General features: G+C 45.9%; 1 protein-coding gene across 2 annotated transcripts in view; it reads right to left on the bottom strand.

The window, feature by feature from the left end:
- Positions 1 to 17,826, bottom strand: part of PRKCE (protein kinase C epsilon) — a 480,653-nt gene that overhangs the window by 295,029 nt on the left and 167,798 nt on the right. For both annotated transcript variants that reach the window (XM_047746508.1, XM_047746507.1), the window contains one exon: positions 5,093 to 5,156. In XM_047746508.1, the coding sequence (XP_047602464.1) occupies positions 5,093 to 5,156 (64 nt within the window). The remainder of the gene's footprint in view (positions 1 to 5,092; positions 5,157 to 17,826) is intronic.

Raw genomic sequence — 17,826 nt, 5'->3', positions numbered from 1 at the left:
TGGAGTTTGAATCAGGTCTAGTTGTAAACCAAGACTTAATTAGGGACCTGCCTGATACACAGCCTGAGAGGGAGCTGATAGCTCCTGAACTGGGACCAAGGGAGTTCTCATTTCTAAGAGAATGGAAAAGAAATGTGCTTATTTATGAAAGGGACCCTCTGGGTCACTTCTGGATTCAAAGCTAAGAACTTCCACATCACTGTAAAAAAAAGGAGGGGGGGCTATCTGAAGAAAAGAACTAAAATAAACAGGGAGGTAGGGAAGTTGCACTACTGGGGCCATGATTTAAACCAGGGCACTGGATCGTCCCCTGGGGGTCTAGACCCAAAAGGTAGGAAGTCAACCTTTTGACCTTGGGCACATCACTTGACCTCTCAATGTGACTATATCCCACACACAGGTAATACTATCAGGCACTTGGTCCACCCATGTTACCATTTCAGAGCAAACCCAAGCAAGTTTGATCGTGTTTGTCTGCCTGCCTACGCAACTTGAAAAGAAGTCCAGAAAAAAAGCTGCAAAGATGAGTTAAATTTCTAAACTACCCCTTCAGAAAGGAAAAGGGATTTGAACAATTCAAACCTGAAGAGGAGAGATCTAGTAACTGCCTTCAAGTATATGAAGGGCTTTGAGACAAGGTCCAGTGAGAGTGTGGGCCCCACATGCTCTCAGTCTGCACCGAGCAGAGAGAACAAACCCAGGCTCCCATAAAGAGAAGTTTCTGGCATTAAGGGCCACAGGATACAAACAAGATAGAGACTGTCCTTCTAGAAAACAGTTCACTGGGGGAAGGGTGGGGAAGAAAGAGAAAGAAAGTGGGGCCAAACTATGGCAAGGTGTGAACTCTGTAGAAAGCAATCTTATAGCCCAGCCAGATAGAGATATTATTCTATAAACTGCCTCTCTGTCACCTTGCTCTGTCCTTCCATCGTTTTTAATATGCCTCAGAGTCAGAAACTTGCCCTCAAACTGCTTCCCGGAAAGCCTTGTCTGCTGTTCCTTCACCGGCAGCCCTCAGGTCTCCAGGCTGTAGGAGATCTACTGAGCATCACCTGTATTCAAGGGCACTGTTCTTTTTAGCAATCTGACCACACAGGGTCCCTACCAGAGATGCGATCGTGATCCTGACCCGGTGAGAAATCTGAACCTCTGAACTAGCAAGCGTTAGAGCTGGGACTGAAGGCCAGGACTGCAGGACTCCTAGGACTGTGCTCTTCCTGCCCTATCTGCCCGGGGCGGGGGGCCCAGGTAGGAGACTGAGGGGTGCGGTGTCCACAGCATGTGGCTGCAGACAGAAGCATGTGGCTTCTGTTTGTCGTCTGCTTCTGCAACCACTCCGAACCCTGAGCCCCAATTTAACTGCCTTATTTGTGATCTGTGTTGCAAAACATCCTTCAAACTACTTTGCATCTTCTGCATTTTATTGGAGACACAGTTTGGCCCTCCGAACATTATCAGTGAGACCCACTCTGGTTCTCTCTGTTGCGCTTCAGACTCTGAAAAACTCCCCTGGGTGAACACTTAATCAGGATGGAAGGCAGGAAAAGAGCTTAGAAATCCCTGGGTCAGACCCTGACGGCCCCTCCTCTGGGAGCCTCCAAATAATGGTGCCTTGTCATGTTATTAAAAAAGAATAAAAATAATGTTCAAATTGCATCAAAACAAAGGAAGGAATGTTAACTAATGTGTGCTGCAGGAAACAACAGCTGACACGCTTGAGAACTACATTGCTATTTATGCGTCCGTCACCTGGGCGAATTATGCTCTGACTTAAGTATCTGGTGAGCCTGGAGCGCCACGTTTACCAGGAAACCGCGTGGCTATTGCTTATGATAAAAGCAAACACTAAGAGGCACCCGAGACTGGAGGATCACGCTCCAGCATTCCAGGAAGGTTTGCTATTTGAGATAATGTAGGTAAGGCACCTGGTGTAGTACCTGTCAGAAAGAGCCCTTTTCTTTCCACCCCTTCTACCTGCTAGAGACATTAGCCAGCCTTCAGCCTTGAGCTCTGATTGCTATTCAGATTAGACCAGAGATCAAAACTGCATGACCGGAAATGGCCTTAGCTGTCATCGAGCCTGACCCCTTACATCTGGGGTTGGGTTGCCTGGTTTAGCAAAAGCACACAGCAGTCAAATCCCATTATGGTGAGCTGCACAGGACAAGCGAGCAGTGGAATTTTATTAGACAGCTAGAAATCACATTAGCCCCAGCTCTAGCAGACACAAATGTCCAAGGCGTTCCACAGTGTGTTAGCAAGAAAAAGAAACCTTTGGCCCATCTTGGAACTGGATCTTCAGCTCACACCTTTCTCTGGGCTCCTCATTGTTTGCCTGTGTTTCTAAGTGTGTGTGATTTCTATGATATGTGTCTTTTCTTCCATTGATGGGACCAGAGCATTTGAGACAGGGGAGCTGCAGGGACGCGTGACAGCAGAATGATAGAGAGAAGGGATCAGCCTGCCTCACTCCCACTCTCTTCACACCCTTTTGCAGAATACAGAGTTAAGTATTTTCACTAAAGAAAGGGACTTAGGTAAAGAATCCACAGTCCACAGTCTAGCTTGGACAACTGGGTTTTGCACTGGATCCTTCCCATGCAGTCCAGGAAACAAATAGTGTGTTCACTCACCCTCGGCTCCTCTCCTCTCCTCCCAACCCTTCCAAAAACCCCTGGGTCAGGAGCCCTCAAAATCTGATCAGCAGGACAGGGCAAACCGATGTACAGAACGCAAACAGAAACCAGTAAGATCAGCTCCTTCAAAAAGGTTGCTGCAAGTCCTTCCCACCATCCAGAGAAAGAATCCCAAATCCAGGAAGAGTAAGAAAGAAAGGGCAAAAAAGTTCTCCTTTTCTTCAGAGCAACACATGCTAGAACTTTCCAGAGTCTGGCGTGTGTCAGCATTTCTGAAGTAAACTCTATTTTCTCTAGATGAAAGAGATTAAAAAAAAAAAAAAAAAGACACTAAGAATTCCGCCCAGTGAAAATTGCTTTGGCCATTCACATGCAATAAGCCATAGAAGCAAAGAGGAAAAAAATCAATTGCTTCTGATTTATTTATTCACTCATTCGTCCACATCCTTTCTCTCTAATGTAAAAAAGGATGTCCGCTGTAATTTCCCAGGTTAATCTTTTCAAAGAAAAAAAAAATAATTACAGCCTCCTATTGGTTGCCCAGCATCTTGGCACAGGAAATGCATATTTAATTAATTATTCTGTTGCGTATAGATTATGTAAGGAAAAGGGGGACCGATTCCACTCATTGAATGTTTCACCAATATCTATAATCAGGAGGCTGCTGTAATACTTTCAAGTCTGGTGAATTTGGGATCGCACGCTTTGTTAAAAGCAATGCAAGTTTTCACCTTAATGGCTGCTTTATTTCTTAATCAGGGTGGTGGGTACACTGGTGCTCATTTTATTTTCCTTTAGGCCCTTTGGCACATCTTAAATATTTCATACTAAATATTGCTAAATCCCCGAATCTTCTACAACAGATTCTATTCTGGGCTGTTCAGAGCTGAGGGTAGGGAAAGAAAGCTGGAAACGTCAAAATGTAATTGCGATAAAGAGAAGAAAATGTACAAGACCAATTTTGGAAGGATGTTTAAAGTTTTAAACCTATGCCAAATAATTGAGATCTATTCAAAGAGAACTGGATTCTATTATAAGCCCCATATACACACAATTATTGAATTATTCTGAACACCTGTTGAAATTGAATTGCGTGATGTATTAGCCAAATGAAAATCATCAGGCACCCAGTTAAGCACACGGTTTGACCCACTCCTCTGATATGTGGACATAATCTCTCCTCCCGTTACTGAAATGTAGACTAGAGTTTCATCCCTAACCCTAGGGAACCATGTGGTGTTGTGACTCTGTCCTTGTGATCTCCAGCATTTAGAAGAGATGATGGAATGGGGCGCCTGGGTGGCTCAGTGGGTTAAATGCTCTGCCTTCAGCTCGGGTCATGATCCCGGGGTCCTGGGATCAAGCCCCACATCAGGCTCCCTGCTCAGCGGGGAGCCTGCTTCCCCCCTCTCACTCTCTGCCTGCCTCTCTGCCTACTTGTGATCTCTGTCTGTCAAATAAATAAATAAAAATCTTAAAAAAAAAAAAAAAAGAAGAAGAAGAAGAAGAAGAGATGAGGGAAAAGGCCCTAGTCTTCCAACCAGGAGCTAAGGGAGCTGACTTCCCTAAAGAGTGCCACAGCCCCTAACTCCCATTTTTTCTCATTGCCAAGAGGAACCAGCCTTGGTCTTCCCATCTTTCTGCCATGACATTAAAGCCAATTGTCCTGTCCTCCTGCATACAGAGAAAGATGGTCCCCACTAAATCTCCATCCTAATTCCCAGCCTCCCTAGAGCCCACATCTGCCACCATCTCCCTGTTCTGTGTGGACAAGGTTTTACTGTCCAGAATCCCTTCCCCTTCTGACTGCTCAGTCCTCTCAGTCCTCACTGCCCGTAAAGCCTTTGAAGATGTTAAGTGCACCAAGACAGGATCGAGAGAAGAGGATGCAAGGAGAAGAAAGAAGGAAAATCTGACCAGTGGACAACATCTACAACCTGTCTCATTTGGCCAGTGGGGAGCAGACATTCCCTCACCCCATTATTTCTCTCTAAAAGCAGGGCTTTTGCCTGCGTGGGAAACTGTAAAAAGAAGTAACACTTCTATAAAAGCTCAAAAAAATAAGATTCTGAAATTGGACACCTTATTTGTTTCATTTCTGAATACCGTTAGACCAACTGGTTTTACTTCCTTCCCATGACACTCACACACACCCCACGCGAGCCTCCGGGGAGAGGCTGCCGCTCCACCCAAGCCTGCCTTGCACACTATCATGCAAGAATGCCTGCTTTATTGGCCTCACTTGATAAGTCAAGTCCCTCTGCTCCACTGAAGTTAACAGATGGCTGGTCCCTTTTGGTACACGGGCGTAAGCATCTTCAAAATAACCTTTTCCTTTTAAGTTTGCCAATTAATTAAATGTCGCTGTAATACATCCCAGCCAAGGAGGGAAGGGAGACACCCGAAGACAAAGGGTCAATGGAAGAGAACAACGAGGAGAGGTCACATTCTCCTACCTTCACCCGACGACCCCGACAGATCAATGATCACATACACTCTTCCTTCTGGCTCCAGGTCAATCTGCAATTAAGAAAATGGCAGTGGCTCGGTTAGTGCATTGTGGGAGCAGCCGAAAAGTTCCATGCCTTTTCTACCCCAAATGGCTAGCCCCTAGAGTCACGGCTCCATTCAGTTCATCCCCCTGTAGTGTGTCTAGTGCCCGGCGGGGACCAGGAATGCAGGTGAATGGGCATTTATGGAATGTCTGCTATATTCTGGAAGCAGCACAAGGAGGTCTCATACAGACCCAATAGGTAGTGTCATCCCAGTGGTTCTCAACAGCGAGGGAAACCTGGCACAGGAGACACTTGACACATGGACATGTGGACAATGGGAATCTATGGGAAACTTTCTGGGACACAAAACCATCTAGAGGTGTTTTCGACTGTCATGACTGGAAAGGGAAGGCTGCCACTGGCATCCATGGGTGGAAGCTAGGGATTCTGCTAAGTACCCTACAGCAGACACGATGGTCCCCACAATGAAGCATTCATTACCCAGCCCCAGAATGCCAACAGTGTCAATGTTGAGAAATTCCGGGTTATGCCATTTTCCTGATAAGGAAGCTGAGCTCAAAATTTTAGGGTAAGTGGCAATGCTGAGATTCAATGATAAGACTGTCTAAAGAAACCCACACTCCTTAGACTACACAAACTGCTCACAGAGAGGAAAGAAAAGGGGAGGAAAGAAAAGCATGCGATGCTATTCACACTCTGAAGGTGTCTACAGTCTCATGGGGGAGTTAAAAACCAGAGAACAGGGACGCCGGGGTGGCACAGTCGGTTAAGCCGCTGCCTTTAGCTCGGGCCATGATCCCAGGGTCCTCGGGCTTCTTGCTCTGCAGGGAGCCTGCCTCTCTCGAGCCTCTGCCTGCCACTCTGCCTGCTTATGTGTGCGCACGCTCTCTCATTCTCTCTCTCTGACAAATAAATAAATAAATAAATAAATAAATAAATAAATAAAATCAAATCTTAAAAAAAAAAGAGAGAGAGAGAACAATGCTGACCCCAGCTTAATGAGGAACAAGAGAGGATCGCAGATCAAGTATCCAGCGAGTCTGAAATCAGTGTAGAAGAGCGGCCTTGGAAGACTTCATGAAGATAAGAAAAGGGAGTCACTCAAGGTGGAAGAAATCGCATAAGCCAAGGCTGGGAACGTACATAGTGCTCGCAGGACCCTGAGGGGCATCCATACTCGGGTTGTGTGTTGGCACATTTTGCAAACCCCAGATCCTACCAGGGTTGCAAAGAGTGAGCCAACACCACTAAATTCTTACCATCAACCTTCTCCGCCCACCCTCACTTGCTGCCAGCCTGCCTCCAAATCCAACTAGCTACTTCTGTACAGAACCAGGCTGATCGGAAAAGTCAGAATGGCTGGGCCTCTTAGAGCTGACATCTTTGGTGAGGTCGGAACTCTCCTTCCAGAAACTGTGTGCTCCCTGAGAGAGTAGTAACTCTGAAAACCCTAGATCACCAAGTACCCCGGTGTAGCCTATCCTCCCCTCCACGCTTCCATCTGTCTATGCAGAGCTGTAATTGACTCATATGTGCCAGGCTTGTCTCCCCGGCAAGCTGTGGATTTTTGGGGGGCAGGAACCACCACCTCTCCTTATCGTTTTCATTGTCCCAAAGAGCAGGCACACATTCAGCAAGCACTACCAAGAAAGGGTCAGTCTGAATACCTCCTTCTCATTCAAGGTTGAGGTCAAGGATCACCTCCTCTCTGAAGCTGTTTTAGAAACTCACAGTCAGAATTAATTACCCCTTTCCTTGTGCTCCTACGATAAACGTGCCTAGCTGAACCCTGGCTCCTAATACACCAGGGTACATTGTCCATATGTCGGTCTCCTCTGCAAGGCAGAGACGATGAGAATCACATTTGTATACCTAGTGCTCACCTCACTCTCTATTAGGAGACACCCAACAAACCTTTGGGGAAGGGAAGAGACTTTATGTTCAGAACTCTGAGAGCCTACTCTGGGGTCATTTGCTCCTCCAAAGCCCCATCCCCAGGAAGTCAGGCAGGCTTGTGATCTGTACTAACATGACAGTCAAACGACATGGGAGGGGAACAAGGCGTAGCTCTCTCAGGATCATGACATACTCCCTGTGAGGTAAAAACTCCCTTGGGACTGATATTCTCCAGGTCCTTCCCGGCATCTCATGCCACTCACAGCCCGGGTTCCCTGAGATATTCACGAGCCTCACTTTATTTCCAGACCTGGTCTTTAGTGATTGAGAGTGTGTAAGATTTCTCTTAAAATTTTAGTTCTGGGGGCGCCTGGGTGGCTCAGTGGGTTAAGCCGCTGCCTTCGGCTCAGGTCATGATCCCAGGTCCTGGGTTCAAGCCCCACATTGGGCTTTCTGCTCAGCAGGGAGCCTGCTTCCTCCTCTCTCTCTGCCTGCCTCTCTGCCTACTTGTGATTTCTCTCTGTCAAATAAATAAATAAAATCTTTAAAAAAAAAAAAAAAAAAAAAAAAATTTTAGTTCTGTCAATAGAGGTCTTCAGCGCCTCACAGAGAGCCCCCCAGTGATATTGCAGGTGGTCCATCAGGGCAGGGAATGAGGGAAATCAGAGTTCTTTGGGGGAGGGGGTGGGGGAGAGGGAAAGAGGGAGAGAGAGAGAGAGAGAGAGAGACTCTTTTTTTTTTTTTTTTTTTTTAGAAAGACAGCATATGTGGGCACAGGGGAGGGGAGTCAAGGGACAGAGGAAGAGGGAGAGACAGAATCCTAAGCAGGCTCCACGCCTAGTATGGAGCCCCATACGGGGCTTGATCGCAGGACCCTGAGATCATGACCTGAGTGGAAATCAAGAGACAGCTGCTTAACCGACTGAGCCACCCGAGAGGAGCCCCTGCAGAGAGTTCTCAGCTTGCCCCCCAGGGGCCACTCACCTTAGTGGGGACCCAATAGCAACCCAATAGCAAGCTGGTGATGATACCACGCAATGACTTTCCACATCTCCCCTCCCTTTCACCCCAAGAATCTACGATTTTAAGTTTCTGTCTAAAGAAAATGTTCTCCGGCACCCTCACCGCTAGGAACCCGCCCCCCCACTGCCACAAGCATAACCCAGCCCCCGCACTAAATTACAAACAGGAAAACCAACAGTTAGCTCCACTGAATAGAGCCAATCCTGTCCCTGCCACAAATATCAGGGGTCCTCTTGTCCGAGAGCATGGAATTTAAATAATGTATGCCTTTTAGAGATTAGATCATCTCTATTAAACCCTGCCGGCTAAATGAAACAATTTCTCATATCCTCCAACTCAGAGATTTCCCACGACTATGGGCTTCATTGGCAAAGTACAATGCTATCTGTGAAAAGCGGGGAGGCGGAGAGCAAAGGAATGAGATGGGTTGGGAGGCCTTTCTGAAGGCCAGCCTCTCTTTGCAAAAGGGGAGTGAGAACTTGTGGCAAGGGGGGAACAGGTCATTGATGATAAAATGTATTAGGATATTAACGTTCAAGATAGCCATCAGAAACCATTTTAGCACCCACTGCTGTCTCCATGCCGATGAACTGCATTTCCAAACAGAGAAATAGAAATTAAGCTTTTAAACCTGCCAAAAGCAACAAAGAGCTTTGCAGCCTGGGCAGATGGCCACAGAGGGCTGGCGGAGCCCCAGCCGGCCCAGTGAGGAAGTGCCGAGAATCCATGTAGGGAGGTCAGACTTCAACGCAGATGACTGGAGGCTTATCAGGTACAAAGCGTGGTGGAGGGGGGTGCAACTTCACGGTCAAATTAATCGAACCTCAAATTCGGCTCACAGTGACCTGGCCTGGATAAGGAAGCAATGTAGGTGCCCAGGCCTGCACAACCTTCCATTGCCATCAGCAGCAGGCGGCTGGCACTACATAAAAGCAGGCCTCCTCCCCCCCGCCATTCCCAGGGTTGGGTCTGAGCTCTTTCTCCTGCACTCAGGGTCCCTCCAAATTATCCCAGATGCGACCCTATTTACCAAATCTCCTTGAAACGCCTACCTTTACTTGATGAGTCTTCCCAGCTACTATCTCTATTATCTCTCTGTGTTCTTTTTTTTTTTAATTTTTTAAAGATTTTTATTTATTTGACAGAGAGAGATCACAAGCAGGCAGAGAGGCAGGCAGAGAGAGAGGAGGAAGCAGGCTCCCCGCTGAGCAGAGAGCCCGATGCGGGGCTCAATCCCAGGACCCTGAGATCATGACCTGAGCCGAAGGCAGTGGCTTAACCCACTGAGCCACCCAGGCGCCCCTCTCTCTGTGTTCTTTAGCGCTTTAGTGTCTTTGGCTACCCCCTCCAGCGGAGGCCAGGAGCAATGCAGTAGAACAATGGGGAAGACAAACAGCCTTCAGAGTCAGACCAGTGCTGAATCCCAGCTCTGGCAATCATTTACCTTCCCTGAGCAGTGTGTGGCCTCAGTCTCATCGTCTGTGAAATGGGTTGTTGTAAAAATTCTATGAGACTCCCACACAGAGCACTTGGGCCTCAGGAGATACTCGGTATGTGGTGGTAATGGGTAAACTTCCTGGCTCTGTGGCCTAAAGCAAGCGACCACCTTCTCTGAGCCTCAGAATGCTTCTCCGTGAAATGGAGCTAATAACAGGTCCTGTGACGTTTGGGCTGTGGTGATGTTTAAGTGAGATAATCTATGTCAAGTGCTCAGCGTGATGCTGGGCACAAAATCCTTCATTAACTTCTGGTGCCATTGTTTTTAAAAAGCCAAGTCTTCAAATGTGCTACTTAGTCCCATGTTCCTTCCACTCTGTCAAGCTTTTCCCCAACAACAAAAAAAAGACATTTTCTATCCCTGAACTGATATTATTCCACGTTATTCCAGGACAACTTTACAGAGTTGTGAATATCAAATAAAGCACTGCGGTGAGGGTTTCATGCCCAGCCCATGGGGAAGCCAGGGGCAAAACAGGCGATGGCCCTGGTCATCAGAGGGTCATGAGGTACTCCTGAGGGGAGGAGAAGCGGAGGGTGGCCGCTGAGTGTCTGAGCCCCTGCTACACCTCAGGCTCTGGTCGCAGTGTTTAGTCTGCATTAGCTCATTTCATCTCCTGTTGAGGCCAGCAGTGCTCCCTACTTTTCAGATGGAAAAACTGGAGCTCCACGAACTTTAAGCCAGATTCCCACTCAGGGCTCCCTGGATCACACGGGACAGAGGAGTCTGTCAGAGCTCTGGTCTCTCAAGCCCTCACCAGCTTGGGAAGCCTTCTAGGACAATCTAGTGCCAGCATCTCTGGCTCTCTGCGTGTTCCTGCTGCCTCTCAGTCAACAGTCCTCCCCCACACCTCACCTGTCCAGTGGGAAATCCCAGTGATACTGCGTCAGTCACCAGGACACTCCGATATCTGCGCTCCTGTGTTTCAGGGGTGATCAAGCTCGAGGCAAAGGAGGTTAAGAAACTCACAGCCAAGCTTCCTTCCAACCATAGGCTCAACTTCCACCAGAGACCTCTAGGTAAACCTTCCCTTGGAAGAGCCCGCAAAGGTCACACATGCCCAATTTGAGTTTCGCTTCCTTTCCCCTCTGTTGTCAGGCGCCCAGGGGTTAGAGAGAAGCTAGAGGTACGGAGTGGGTCAGAGGATAAATCCAGAAAAGATGAGGTCGGAGAAAGGCTTGCACTGCCTGTCTTGCACCAATTAAGCCCTAGATAATTGACTGGAGCAGGGGAGGGGAGTGAGGAAGGAGGAGGTGGAGGGGAGGCATCAGGAGAGAAACTCCACTTCTCAAGTCCTCCACACCCCTTTTTGCTAGCCATCGTCCCCTGGAGGAACCACGGTCACACTGCAGTCCCCAGAGGTGCCCGGCATGGAAAAAGGCTCACCAGACAGAGCAAGAGAACTTCACGCAGCAGACAGCCTCCCCACCCCTGCTTTGGAAGACCCAGAACGATGAGGCACGGTGCTGGCCAAGTCTCGGTTGCTGATTCTGAAGGTAGCAGCTGATTAAAGACTTCATTTGAGGAGGAGTTTGCTACTAGCCCTGTTGGTAGGGTGCACAGTTTGAAAGCAGAGAGTCCCCAGGTAGTTAAATATTTCAAGTTGTCCCACAGCACTTGCTTTCACAAAGTAAGGAGAGAAGAGGATTGCCTCTCTCTCACCTTCCGTGGCCGGCAATGCAAAGACAGGACACATCCGTGCAGGGCACAATCCTGCCTGACCGACACCCGGGAGGGATTTAATACAAATTGTACATGTTGGCTCAAAGGATGAATGGCCCGACTTTCAACTGAGTCCGCACAACTGAATTATGGAGATGATTCACTTGGGAAGCCAGCAACCTGTACACAACTGTTCTAGCAGCTTCATTCAGAACGGCTACATGTTGGCAACAACCCAAGTGCCTCACAATAGGTAAAGGAAAAAGCAAACATTGCTGCCGGCCTGTGACAGAATTGTGCTCGGCCATAAAGAATGAACCATTGATACCTGCAGCAAGACGGATGCTATGAGAAAGGAGCCAAACGTTAACAGTCTATAAGGTGTGATTCCACTTCTAGGATGTTCTAGACCAGGCAAAACCAATCCAGAGTGACAAAGAGCATATTCGAGATCTCCTGGGGCCGAAGGTAGGAGGTAAACGCAAAGAGGCAAGGAGGACGGCTTTTGGCCTGGGGGAGCTTTCCTGTGTCTTCACAGAGGTGGTTCAAACAGAACCTTTGTCAAACTCTGTCAAGCCCAAACACTTCAAATGAATGCACTTTATTGTATGTAAATTATACCTCAATGAAGTAGTTTTTTAAAAGGGAAAAAAGAAGCCATCATTTCATTTCACAGAAGGATTCCTCTACAAGTTTCCTTTAATAACAAATCATCTTCCCACCCTCGGGGCATTTAAAATTTCATATTCCAGTTTTAAAAATAAAAAGGTTCATTCAGAGTTTTTCGAGTACATCTGTCACACAACATAATGTACACCTACCTGTGTAGGCACACACATTCACACATCCACCCACGTGTGCAAAACACACTCACAGGCACAGCCACCTTCTTCTGTGATCAAAATACAATAATAGCAAGAAAAACACATCCAAAATGTAGGGTTAAGAGCCTGCTGGCTTCTTTAAATCTGTCTGCGTGTGCGTGTATCTCAAGATAATTAGACCAAATGCTCTAGAGGACCTTTTAGTGACCTTCAGGACCTAAATATCCACAGAGAGGGAGCTGCTTAAATAAATTATGGTACATCGTGTAATACATCGCTAGGCAAGCCCTAAAAAAAGAATGGAAAGATTGAAATGTACTGACTGATAGGAAGTGATCTCTGGGATACATTAAGTGGGGGGTGGGGGAAGCAAGGTGCAATGTGTTTGTTACTCGAGGCTCCTGCGTGAATACACCCCTACCCCCCCACTCACACTCTCACACTCATTCCACACAGACAATCTCCAGAAGAAGTCTTTTTTTTTTAAAGATTTTATTTATTTATCTGATAGAGATCACAAGTAGGCAGAGAGGCAGGCAGAGAGAGAGAGGAGGAAGCAGGCTCCCCACTGAGCAGAGAGCCCAATGCGGGGCTCGATCCCAGGACCGTGGGATCATGACCTGAGCCAAAGGCAGAGGCTTTAACTCATTAAGTCACCCAGGTGCCCAAGAAGAAGTCTTAATCAACAGGAAACAGGGGTTGCCTCCAGACATGGAAACGACAGGATCAGGGGACCAGAAAATGGGAAAAAGGCTGATTCTTCACTTAAGCTCTTTGAACCCTCTGATTTTTTAAAATCATGTTCTTGGGTTATCTTACTACAAAATTGAAGTCGATACCTTTTTCTCCAGTTATTTCTAACCTCCAATCCCCCCAAGGGCAGCTTGCTTCGGTTACCAGATGCATCTTAAAGAAACACCCCTCAGAACTGGCTAACAGATTGCTCTCCCATCCCCTGTGGCCAGGTTGTGGGGCCCAACGGAGCAGCGGCTGGCCGTCATCTCCACATGAAAGAAAGTACTATTGACTGGACTAGAGGCCTATGTTACAGATTCCAGCCCCCAAGGCCACAAATGGAGTAAACTCAAGTTAGTACCTGCTTCCTCTTTTTATTTTATTTTACTTATTTATTTGAAGGGGGGGCAGGGGGAGGGGCAGAGGGAGAGGGAGGGACAAGCAGACTCCCTGCAGGACCTTAAGATTATGACCTGAGCTGAAGGCAGATGCTTAACTGACTGAGCCACCCAGGGCACCCCCACCCACCGCTTCCTCTTTTCAGCAGGCTCAGAAACAGACCCAGAGAGCTGGCTCCCTCTGAAAACAGAGGTGGCTGAAAACAAACACGTCTGTGTGTCCACAAAGGCTCTCCAGCACTGAGAAAATATCCAAAGGTACCAAACCCAGTATCAGAAGTGTGGAATGGTTTACGAAGCTTCATGCAGGAACAGTACGGATTTCCCAGCTTTCCTTCAGGGAAACGGCACCGCATGACTCTCATCCCAAGAGGAGATGAAGCGTGCAAAGCAGCAGGAAACGCAGGCACCTACCCGCAGGGCTCTGAAGCGAAAACTATCCCACCACCAGTCCGCACTCCGCATTTTGCATTTGGCTTTGCAATGCTCTCTCTCTCTCTGGGTGTATTCGTACGTGTGTGTTGTAGTCTACATTTCCTATTTTTACACTAACCCAGTACATTATAGGGATTAAGAGAAAGGGCTCTAACATTGCCCCCCCCCCCCCCAGGTTCAAATCCCGGCTTGGCCTGTTATAAGTTGCGTGGCCCTTGCTTCACTTTCCTCATCTATAAATTGAGAACCTCGGTGGCACCTGATCATGGTGTGGGGAGAATCAAATGACATGGTGTAGCACTTGGAACTGTGCCTGGCACACACAGCTAGCAGCCTATAAACGTAAGGTGTTGGGCCAATATTGTTACTTCCTGCCCAGACTGCGAGCCAAGTGCTCCATGGGGGGCTTCATCAAGTACTTACTCCAGGGCTAGGGGCAAGCAGGGAATCACTAGAGGCTCCAAGTGAAACTGAATGGATCCATGCAGAACAAAGACAAGCTAAGGAACCCAGGATAGGGCAACAAGATAATCATCTTCGAACTTCTCTGACTCTTTAACATGATAACCCAGCAGAACCTTTGACCGGTGGATGTTCAGTTCTTGACTCCCTTCAAAATCCTAGACGTACCATTGTTATTCATCACTTTCGAGCTCCTCAAGAGAGACTGTTTTGTCCATAAGAATAATCACAACCCTAATAAACACCCTTTACTGAGCACTTTGCACACGTTATCTGTGTGAGGTAATATCCTTATTCTTAACTGTTTCAGGGATGAGAAACTGAGGCTGACGGGTTTAAGTAACCTCCCCACATTCTCACAGCTTGAGGATTAAAGCAAGGCTCTGCAACTCTGGACCCCATGCTCCTGTTGTATTTTATAAAAATGCCAGAAGCACGAAATTTAAGAGTCATAAGACACTTGGAAATCACTTAGTTAAAATAAGCAAAGAAATACAAATGAAAGAGTAAGATTTTTTAAAATGTTCTTTTCCCTATCAAATGAACCAAAGTTGCTTTGGGGCTATGTATGTTTGTGTTATTTGTTTATTAAAATATAAACAAAATTAGGTATCATGATATGCTCAGTTTTTAAAAAATAAAAAAACTGCATATGAACTTATGAGAAGTGATAGTCCCCTGCCCCATTATTCCCCAGGGGGAGCCAATTTTAACATTTCTATTTGGGCTTTGCTAGTGGTCACAGCCATGTCCCTAAATAAAATGCTTGTACCTCCATTTCCTGATTTCTTATTTTAGATATTCTGTTTTGCCTTGCTGCTCTAATCAATGAGGATTTAGTGCACTCACCACGTCCCTCCACTTTCCCCCTCCACAAAATATACATCTCAATTCTCAGTTCCTTCTCTATGCTCTGCAACTGCAAAAGAGCAATCCAAAATGTCAATTTCTTATTTCACCAAATAGAGACAATATTCCTTGACCCTCCACATTATAATAGAGGACCTTCGTGTTTCCAGCCCTCCCCATCCTCAGACACCTCTCTCCCATCCAGCCCCATCCCCACCTCTGTGTCTTTCCTGGTCTAACAATGTTGACAACACTGATGTTCTGTTCTCTGATTGTAACTGAGGTCCATGTTTTCCACATATGTTGTTTCAAAAATGTGAAAACAAATTGAGAGTGTTTATTTACTCTAACTTTTAAATGGCATTACATATCCTTTCCTTTCTGTGGGTCCAATGTGACAACCCACGTGCCACTCAATGGAAACTATAGCTAGTATCAGATTTAAATGGATTTTTTTCCCCCTGCTCAGCCAATTGAGTTTCTCAGATCAAGTTTTCCCAGGGCCCTTTTCTCTTGGGGTTTGCCCTTCTAGAAACTTCCACTGTCCTCCTTCCTAACAGACTGGCTACTCTCTGATCTACGGCACAGCTGTAGTGCTGTGGCTTCATTTCACTGATCGGCTGGATGTAGCGGCCATTGCTGGAATCCATCATCTTCTTTGTTCTGAGTTATTCCCTTGCTTTTACCAGTAAAGTACTCATTGAAATAAAGTTCTGATTGAAATATCGATTAAGAGTGCCCAGAAAGCCAGCTAAGACATGCCTGTCCTCACACATGATGGGTAGTTTGGCTGGATATAGAATTCTAGGTGAAAAAAAAATCATTATCAGAACTTTTCTAACAAAAATATTGCCAGTGGGGCACATGTCACTGTCTTTTTAGTAGGTGAGTTTGTTTTGTTTTCACTCTTTGGAAATTCTAGGACCTTTTTTATCTTAGTGCAGTGAACACTCACAGTGATGTCTCAGGCTGTCCTTTTCTGATTCATTGCGCTGAAACTCAACTTGTGGAAGAGGCTCTTCTGTTTTGTTCTTGGCAGTTGGCCTCCTCATTTTCTCTATGAAACACCTGGTATTCAGATGTTGGACTTATAGGATTGATCCCTATGTCTCATGCTATGTGTTATCCATATTTCCTTTTCTTTTATCTTCTTAGTCCATATTCTAGATTTTCTGGGCTTTATCTCACAACTTTTCAATGAACTTTTATTTCTAACAATAATATGCTGTGTTTCCAGAAATGCCTTCCTCTTTTCTCCTTTCTCATAGCATCCTTTTAAAAAATTTCCTTGATTTATTTGCTTATTTAGGTTTACAGATACAACATATTTCTGTGGATACCAGTCCAACTGTCTCAGGGTGAGAGAGTGGGAGCTAGCCATTACAGGAGGGGACTCCATGCCAATCTCCAGTTCTCCCCCAAAGCAATATACCATGAGCTTTTCAAAGAACCATCCAGTTTTTTACCCTGTGAGTCAGAATCTGGCTCCAGGTCCTTCTGTAGTGAGAGTCGTTCCACATACAGGCCTTTAGATGGTCACATGTTTGCAGCTGTACCTCTCACGTCTTTTCCCCGGGGGAACTACAGTCTCCAGACTGGGAGCCCTGTTTAGGTTCTGCCGAAGGCTTGGCTCCAGATGAGGCTCCAGCCCCCTCTGTACCTGTTCTAGGCTGTGACCCCTTGGTACCGTTATTCTGTTCCATCAACTGCCACTCTGCCCTCTACTTTCTTCCCCAGAAAGTCACTGAAATAGTTTGATGAAGCTTCTTTCTGCTTACCTAGGTGTTATAGAATTTTATCCCTCCACTTTTGTATTTGTCTACTATTTAGACAGGGTCTTGAGGAGGCAAAGAAACAAACATATTTGCTTCAAAACTACCTTGAATGGAAAATCTAAAAACAAAAATATCATCTTAAATTATACAATCCAGTGCTGGTAAGAGTAGAGGAGAAACAGACATTCTTATACACTGCTGATGAAGTATAAACTGGCACAAAATTTGTAGAGAGGGGTTTGGCATTATGTAACAAAAATCCTTCAACCTAGCAATTCCACTTCTGGGAATTTATCCCAAATCACACATGTGCAAAACAATTTAACAACAAGGATGATCATTACAGCATTTTTTAAGAGGGTAAAATTAGAAACTAATTGTTTAACAATAGCAAACTATTTAAATAAATTGTGGCATATTCAATCATTAGATATCATGCCATCATGAAAAAAGATCTTGCTCAATTATATTTAATGACATGAAAAAATATGCAAAATATGGTATTAAGTGAAAGGAAAAATGAGGTGATAAAGGAATATGTATTCTATGGTACAACTTTGTAAAACAAAAACAAAATGTGTGTGGTTCGGTACATACACAAAGGGGAAAAAAGATTATCCAGGGGAGAGTAGAATAATGTGTGTTTTTTTCTTTGTGCATATCTATACTTATTTAAGCATTTTTTTTTCTATGTCCCACTATAACTTTTATGACAAAAAAAATCAAACAGTAAATTTGTTGTTGCTTGAAGAACATTATGCCATTTATAGGTAAGGAAATTGAGGCACAGTGAGGCTAAGCAATCCATTCAGACATCTGAGTAAATCACCCACAGCCAAAAAAGAGGGAAAGGAAAAAACTTAGTTATCTTGATTTTCAGTCTAGAGCTAAAGTGCAAGTTAAAAATGAGACACACTGGGCACCCGGGTGGCTCGGTGGGTTGGGCCTCTGCCTTCAGCTCAGGTCATAATCTCAGGGTCCTGGGATCGAGGCCTGCATTGGGCTCTCTGCTTGGCAGGGAGCCTGCTTCCCCTTCTCTCTCTGCCTGCCTCTCTGCCTACTTGTGATCTCTTTCTGTGAAATAAATAAAGTCTTTAAAAAAAATGAGACACACTAT

This window comes from Lutra lutra, chromosome 9, assembly GCF_902655055.1.
Source record: "Lutra lutra chromosome 9, mLutLut1.2, whole genome shotgun sequence".
NCBI classification, from domain to species: Eukaryota; Metazoa; Chordata; class Mammalia; order Carnivora; family Mustelidae; genus Lutra; species Lutra lutra.
This window is presented reverse-complemented; position numbering and strand designations above follow the sequence as displayed.